We start from the raw sequence: 8,746 nt of genomic DNA on the forward strand, positions 1-8,746 counted from the left end.
GACGGAAATAAGTATAGTGTTTCACTACAGTTTTTATACTTCATTTTATAGCTACTTGACGTAAAAAAATGGGAAATTAGATTTTACAGTAAATATATGTATGTAACACTTTGGTACTAATCTTTTTTCAGTGAATATAGACACTGACAACATCTAAAAATGTACAGATTTTTTAAAAATGATTTAATACAATTTTATAACTAATTTGCAGTGTATTTATATTATAAATATTTTAGAATAGTTACATTTTACTTACTATTATGTAGATATATTTTATGTCAAGATAGTCATATCTCAGTGCTTTCTAAATGTGTAAATGTAAATAAAATGGAGTCAGCTGAACCTTGCATCTGAGATTTCTTCTGGCGCCGTGGTTCTCACTGTTCTTTTTTTGTCAGAGTTGAACCCGCCGTGCTCCTCCAGGTCTCGTTACCTATCCTGTCTCCCAGGTTACACCCGCATAATTGCTGCTGTTGACTGCAGTTCTGTCTCTTGATAATTATTTTGCTTTGGTGACTTACTGTCCCTGAAGGGTTAGGCTAGAGGTGACATCATGTCACTTGCTGTATAAACCTGTTATATCTCAGGTTGGGTGAGAGGGCAAAGTGGCAAACCTGTAAAGTCACAGGCTGATGTAATTAAAAGCACTGCTTCATGGATACACCCTACTGAGAACAGAACAAGGTTTAACATTGAATTAAACACTGGATATTTATAGATGAAAGGGGATCAAATTGACAATAATAATAATTAATAAATAAATAAATATTTAAACCATCCTAATATTAAAGATTATTGTAAAATAATTAGCATTTTTAATATTAAAAATTTATACTACAAAATAACAATAACAAATTATTAAAAAGCATTTTTGGATTTGGTTTTGGTTTCTTTTTCGGTTTTCGGCCAAGTGCATCTAGCATTTTCGGTTTTCGTTTCGGCCCAGAATTTTCATTTCGGTGCATCCCTAATGCTTGTAGTATGAAGGTTTAATTTCTGAAGGCTTTTTTTTCAGTAAGCATAATATTTATGTATGAGTTCATAAAGGGGATGAAAATGTATCCATTACCTATGGAATTTTGGCTGTCCATTGTGTATTTTTTATTAATAATATTTAATTTAGAATTAAATTCACTTAATCATGTGATTTATTTTTTATTATTTGTGACTGTCAGTTTTATATTTTCTGTTTAATAAAATCTAAAAGTTGTCAACACTTGTAGAAGTGTTGATATATTTGCTATAGGATTTTGCCCTATTTTTAAAGATTTAAAGAAACATTCTCTACCAGTCAGAAGTTTGGACATGCACCTGAATGCATGAATAGCATGCCTGCAAGTATAGCTAAATATTTTGCAAAAGTTGCTAGATAATTAAAATTTCTCACGTGTCAGTTAGTTCTTAGATTTAGGATAGATTTTCCTTTTTCTTTTTCTTTTTTTTTTTTTGTGAACCAAACATTTATTTGTATTCATTTAAACAAAATTACTTTTTTTTATTTTTTTTTTATGACTTTGTTATTCTGGAAATAGAGGTAAAAACATGATACCACTTCTTTGTAGAAAACTATTTAAACCAAAACTAATCCAGTTTTGACTTATTTTATTTGTGTATTTTGACTGTAGAACATATAGTATTTGTATTTTGCATCCTAAGGTAGACACTTTCAAATAATTTTTCTTCTTTTCCCTTCCCAGTATTTTATTGCATAACAACACGCCAGTAACAGTTCTGATACAAATTACAAGTTACCAAATAATCATTGTGCATGTATGTGTGTAAAACTCTGGTGTCCTGCTGCTGATTGAGACCGTGCAATTAGCTTCCTACGTAGTGTGGGTGGTTAAATCCAGCCTCTGCACCCCCTCCGTCTGCATCACTCTGATTTTGTGAGAGCTTTTATCAGCTTTATTGCATGAGTACTATTTCCACAGCCTATCAGCTTGAGCCATATGGGCTTTGTCTTTGTAGCTCTCTCACCGTCATTTTTACTGTAGGTGTTTTTAGACAGCTAAGTGGGTCTGTAGTGAAAACAATTATATGGAGATGCTCTCTCGCTCTTCCTCTCTCGCTCAGCGAGCTGTTTTTGGTTCTCTTCCAATAGTCGGCTGAGATATTTGGCTCTCCACCCTTCAGACTAGTTGCCCCCAGAATTCCACTCTTATTGTCTGTGTAGGGTTGCTTTGACTGTCTCGCTTTCTCTGGTGTGTCGTTACAGTGAGTTATAGTTCCTTTTGGAGCCCAACCGAATGCATTGTCTGGCTGATATTTACTCCAGTGTACAGTCACAAACATCATAACTTTTTCCATGTCAACTGGCTGCACCAAACAGGAGGTTTGTGAAGTCTGAATGGTACACTGTAGCGTAATTGCTGGGACGACTGAGACTTTTGTGGCTTTGTGTCTAATAGCACTACAGAGATAGTATGGCAATTTAGAAAAAGAGAAGATTGCCAGTATTGTTATGTTTAAATACAAAATATTTTATGTTTATATAGTGTGTTGAAAATACTTTACCTAATTATGTGTTCTCAGGACAAAAATGACTGGCCTTTTAATAATTGCTTGTAAATCTCTCATTATGCTCTCATTATCACCAAATCTTTCCAGTTAGCACAGGTTTTATATGTTTTATTCAGTTCTAAAAAGAAATCGAGTCTGAATGAGATTTACAAGCATTTTTGGTAGGGTGGTCATTTTTGACATTGAGCATTACACGTGTAACATAGTGAGAATAAAATCCCCCAAAAAAGTACAAAATTGTCAACATTTTTTAGGAACTTGTTATAGCCTGTGTGAACAAAGTCAGTACGTTTTATTCCATGCTATTTCAGGAAAAGAAAATACTCTCCGTTCAAAATGACCGGAACACAACATAAGGGTTATTTTTGTTTTCTTTGCGCACAAAAATTGTTCTCATACATTAAACCACTGATGTCACATAGATTATTTTAATGATGTCCTTACTACCTTTCTGGGCTTTGAAAGTAGTAGTTCCGTTGCGGTCTATGCAGGGTCATAAAGCTCTCGGATTTCATCAAAAATATCTTAATTTGTGTTCTGAATATGAACGACATGAGGTTGAGTAAGTCATGACAGAATTTCCATTTTTGGGTGAACTATCCCTAAAGCCTTATATAAATCCCAATGTTTACTTCACCCTAAACCAATGTGCTCAGTGAAGTAAAATGTTTCTTAAGTGACAGTTTTCTGTCGTCTTCACGTGACAAAGCCCCTCTGAGCCACACAATTTTGGCACCATGATGAACTGACGAGTGTGGAAATCAGAGAGATACTTGAGACTGATATGAGGGTCCCGGCGCAGATGTGAAGATGCGCCTCTAGAACGTGTGGAATCCTGATTGAAAATGGAGCTGAGCAACACTATAAATCGGTGGTTCTCAGTCCTGGTCCTGAAGCTGCTCTAATGCTGATTTCATTTTAAATTATATTTAAATAAATTCATTAAAAATAAATTAAATAAAAAAATATATTTTAAGGAAATGTATATTTAACAAAGCAAAATGTACATTTTTACTTTATTGTTAAAACAGTTTTTTTTTATAATTAAAAATGATAAATCACCTCAGATGTATATATGTTTCCAGAATTCTGGGCAAAACGTCATTTGTTATCACACAGGTACATTGGACTATTTTTGCTTTATTCTATGTTATTTCGTTTGTTTATATCATTCGTTTATTGTCAACGTATGTTGCTTTTTCACTGTACCATCTGTTGTTGTTACTGTATTTTACGGTAACATACCAATTTTAACAGCTCAAATAGATTAGCACATTAACACTATATGAATTAATTACATACTTATACAGTTATGAACTGTAAAACATGCATGCCCAAAATGCCATACCATAATATTTTTTCTAACCGTAGGAGGTAGGTTACCTGTTTTACATGTAAGTCACAAATCAATGCTGGACATGGATCATATATGTAAAGATTCCCATTTACAGACCACAATCTAAATAAACCTGCACGCTAACACGCAAACACTGCACCGCGTGGAGGAGAGAGGACAGGACAGTCTGCACACAAACTCTGTTCATCTTTGTCACGGACAATTCATTTAAACGGATGAGCTCAGACAAGTCGGCTGGCTGTTTCCACTCGCCGGGGTTTGCGCCGGAGCTTTTGATTGGCTGATTGTATTATTGTATGCAAATCCTGTCGGGGTTGCAGCCAGTAGGTGAAAGGCTCGCGCTGGTGTGGCTCTCGAGATCCGGAGCGCGAGGTGAAGCCGCTTTCCGCGGAGCTGTCCACTCCACGGGTGCTGAAACGAGGATTTCACGTCAACCGACAGTTGGAGGCTGTACAGTTTAACCAAAACGGGATTGGATTTACTTCGCGCCAGTTAACAGTGTTGTTCCAAAAGTAATTCTCGTATTTTAAAAACCACACTCGGAAATACCTTTCTGGATGAGTTGTAGTTGGACAAACAGGTATGTTTTTCTTCTCTATGATGCCTGATGTGATTTTAGATCAAACCTCAGGTCCGTGGATCCAGCACGGATGAATTTCAGTGTGATTTAAACGCGTTCACTATATTATCTGTGCTGGCTTTTGTACTGATGTGCAGTTTTTCATATGGATTAAATGGAGGCAAGGTGGAAAGCACTTCGCGGTAGAATGTGAATAATTTAGCATTTTGTGCAGTGACATTCAGCGTAGCTTGCACAACTGACTGAAGCCCGGTAGCCGTGCTTGATGGAGGGTGATGAAGTTAGACGAGCTTTTCCCATCCGCCGTACCGGGGACAAGTTCACTCTTCGGTCGCCCCGATGTAATGTTGCCTCAAACGGTGCTGCGATATTTCTCGAATGAACAAAGTAAACGTTAAGCAAACGTACGGGACCCTGAGCAAAGCTCGTGGCCGTTTAATTTAGCTGCAGGGTACTTAGCAAGTTGTTTTTCTTGGCACGCAAATCCTTGAGTGACACAGTGCGCGACCGCGCGCGGGGATTATAGCTACTCTTGTTTTCCTCGTCCAGATTCAATCTGGCGGGTGTGTATGGCGATCTCTGGTAATTGACGTGGCTGACTGAAGACGGGCGACAAATTGGTGTCTGTAGTGCAATTATAGGGAGCCGTTCTCATAGGACGTGTTCTTCCGTTCAAAAATAGATCGAAGGAGCTCGAGGCAGTAGAAAAGACGCGTTTTAAGTAGTTTAACTGATCGTTGAATCGCAACCCCGCTGTCAAGTTACAACAAAGACGGCTTTTTAACGTAGGTGTGCATAAAGTGGCTGTTAGAAAATAGAGAATCCTGTGTGAACAGCTCCAACGCTTTAACCCGTGCAAGCTGTTCCATATATGACCGTGCTATATTTCTACTAATAAATCGGTATATGATCATTTTTATAGTTTCTAATGGCCATTAACAGTCAGCAACATGCAGATCATTGTATTTATTCAATTTAAGGTATTTCAAGAAACTTGTTATAAATTAGTTAATGCAGAATCATTGAAGATACAGATTGTTGTTCAGATTGATTTAGCACTCAGATTGAATTAGAAGCATTCTATCTAATAATAATTTGTGAATAAGGTGGCAACAGATGACAAAAAATATTTAAAAAAACACCGGAATGTTATGTCCATGGGTCTGAATAGTTTATAAAAGATGTGTGCATCACTGTAAGATTTTTCCCACCATGTTCACAAGGGCTGCCATTTTACAGATTTATTCTCGAAAATGCCTGTTTCCTATTCTAAACTTCATTTTGTGTGTGTGTGGCCATAGATCAACAGTAGGCCTACTTGTCTTCTTCCCAGTTTCTGTTTGATAGGCTGTAGGCGTTATTTCCAGCTATTGTATTAGGTTTATTACAGCAAGATTAGACAACAAAACCTCAAGAGACAGTATTGTAGTTGGTGCTTTGTTATTTGTATGATATTTGAAGTCAAGTTTTCACAGTTTAGTCACATTCTCAAGCTCTCCTGTTTTGTTATTGCCTGTTAGTTTAGCTTATCAAGGAAAGATATTCCTTGAATTCACAGCCAAGCATTGACATAGAATCTGCTTTTGTAAGCTGTTTGGAGCCAGTGCTTTGTGTGCACTTGACTCAGTATCGAAAAGTATATGAGATTCGAAGTGAACAAAAGTGAAAGTTCAGATTAAAAAAAAAAAACACATACAGAAAACAGTAAAAGCACAGAAAGGTGGGTGGAAATGCATCGTACCACCTGCTCAGCGTATGACTGACGAGGCTCATAGTTAATGTATGAGAACTCGGTAAGGGTCAGCTACTGTATGAGCTTCCATGCTCTTCTGCTCAAGTGAATCTGATACACATCGAATTCTACATCAAATGAGTATAGGTGCGATCCTGGAACTTTTTCCATGGCGCTCAGTAGCAAAGGATTTATTGAAGCCAAAGACTACAGGGAACTCATACAGTGCAGAAAGTGAGAGGAACAACAAACTATTGCTTCTCCCACTCACAGAAACAGGCAAACATGCATTCTCACACATATAGACACAAAAGTAAAGCCTCAGATCTGACAAACACGCATTAAAAAGCACTGAATAGGCCATTAAATATGCCTCCAGAGTAGATGGCACTCAAAAAATAAAAATCTGTAAGAGACCTTGCTGGAAAGATTGCGAAAAGAACACTCAATGGAAGTATATCAATTTACATGTAGTGAAAGGGAAAATGTACTTCAAGCACATTTTCGGCAATGGGTCTTCCTATAATGCTCTAAAGGAGACCGCATTATCCTTTCTCTTTCAGTAGCAAGACCTCACCCTGTCTCTTTTCTCCAACTCTCCACTTTTAGAGTTTCACCCAATTATTGTAAATTTTTCAGCAGCAGGTGGAGGAGCTGCTGTAATGCTGTGGTGTGCACTGATGTGAGAAATACTGCTCACAGTGGAAATATATGAAGGCACCATATATATATATATATTTAAGTAGTTTCGCATCTTACACGCTAAAGCCCGCTTATGCGTATAAGCGGGCTTTAGCGTGTAAGATGCGAAACTACTTAAAGTGATCTTGTTTTTTTGTTTTTTTAGAAATGAAAGGAATAGTTCACCCAAAATTTGAAAAGTTGGTCAAAATGTTCTCTCACTCAGGCAATCAAAGATGTAGATGAATTTGTTTCTTCATCAAAACAGATTTGGAGAAATTTAGAAATTATATAATTTGTTCACCAATGGATCCTCTGCAGTGAATGGGTGCCGTCAGAATGAGAATCTAAGCAGTTGATAAAAACATCACAATAATCCACACATTCGCTTCACAAGACGTTAATTGATGGACTGGAGTAGTGTGGATTACTTGTGAATTATTGTGATGTTTTTATCAGCTGTTCGGACTCCCATTCTGACGGCACCCATTCACTGCAGAGATCCATTGTTGAGCAAATGATGTAGTGCTAAATTTATCCAAATCTGTTTTGACAAACTCATCTACATCTTGAATGACCTGATGGTGAGATTGGACTGAGAGGTACATTTTGAGCAAATTTTCATTTTTGGATGAAATATTATTCTAAAGCTTGTAAATTCATCCTCATGCCAACCCAAACCTGATGACTTACTTTTGTCTGTGTAGTAAGGTTTATAGTGCCTTTCTTTGTCCATAAAATGAAAGTCAAATGTGTTGTCCTTTAAAATATTTTCTTTGTGTTCCACCATAAGGGTGAGTGAATGATGAGAGGATTTTTTTTTTGGGGTGAATCTCTTTAACAGCCTTTGCCAGTAATTGATCATTATATGAAGCATTAATCATTTCTTTTGCTTTGAAATCAGCCGCATTTTTCAGTTCGATCATCACTGTCCTCTTCATCATCAGCTACATTGTCAGCCACAGCGGCATCTTCATCATCATCATCATCACCATTATTGTCTTCATGCTTTTCTCATTTTCCGCCTTCATCACAACTCATGGAATTGTTATTGTGTGCGCATAATAGTAGTCTGAGATTTGCAGTTGTTTACTGCGCTGAAAGGCACTGCACTCACACGATACAAAAAAAATGAAGAGGGGCAATACAAACACTCTAATTGCTTTCAATAATTAATCTCCTCAAACGACTGCCTCGCCTTTGCAGCCTCGATGTGAATAGCATCACCCCGAGATACACATTCAAATAAGAACCCAGCATTATTTTCACATAATGCTGCTGAGATGGATGTGCGAGCAAACTTTATTCCTGGTGTCTGTGGATTCCCCTGTCCATAGATATGTTCATCACAGACCTGAGTGAGTCCTACTGTTGCACTAATGAATCCTGACACTGCTCACAGATTGGACAGGTCAGTGCAATCCTCCGTGACTAGTGAATAACACAGTTCACTGGTCAGCGGACATAGAGCTATCTCATAGACCTGGCTCACAAAAGGCCTTTCTGACTTGCTCTCTGTATCAATCAGCCAGCATGAACTTTTGGGTTTAGGGCAACTTTGTGCTATTTCTGTCAAGTTTGGACAGGAGTTATGGAACCCAGTTTAATAGCTCAACACCATTAGTTCACCATTAATGTTGGTCAGCCTTCAACCCTAAAATGAATTGAGGGAGTCAAATTATGGGGGTTTATTTATTTATTTATAAATTAAGTCCTTGATTATTCCATGACAAATCTTCCTCACAAAAAAAGGAACACACACACACACACACACACATACACATACACATACACATACACACACACATATATATATATATATATATATTAGTGCTGTCAAACGATTAATCGTGATTAATCGCATCCAAAATAA

General features: G+C 37.2%; 1 protein-coding gene across 2 annotated transcripts in view; it reads left to right on the top strand.

Annotated features, from left to right (window-relative positions):
- The first annotated feature begins 4,125 nt into the window (after positions 1 to 4,125).
- The window catches only part of fstl5 (follistatin-like 5), a 130,345-nt gene continuing 125,724 nt past the window's right edge, over positions 4,126 to 8,746 (top strand). For both annotated transcript variants that reach the window (XM_016573581.1, XM_016573582.1), the window contains exon 1: positions 4,126 to 4,460. In XM_016573581.1, the coding sequence (XP_016429067.1) occupies positions 4,438 to 4,460 (23 nt within the window). In that variant the 5' untranslated portion in view covers positions 4,126 to 4,437. The remainder of the gene's footprint in view (positions 4,461 to 8,746) is intronic.

This window comes from Sinocyclocheilus rhinocerous, unplaced genomic scaffold (genome assembly GCF_001515625.1).
Source record: "Sinocyclocheilus rhinocerous isolate Xijiao unplaced genomic scaffold, SAMN03320098_v1.1 scaffold111, whole genome shotgun sequence".
Lineage (NCBI taxonomy): Eukaryota > Metazoa > Chordata > Actinopteri > Cypriniformes > Cyprinidae > Sinocyclocheilus > Sinocyclocheilus rhinocerous.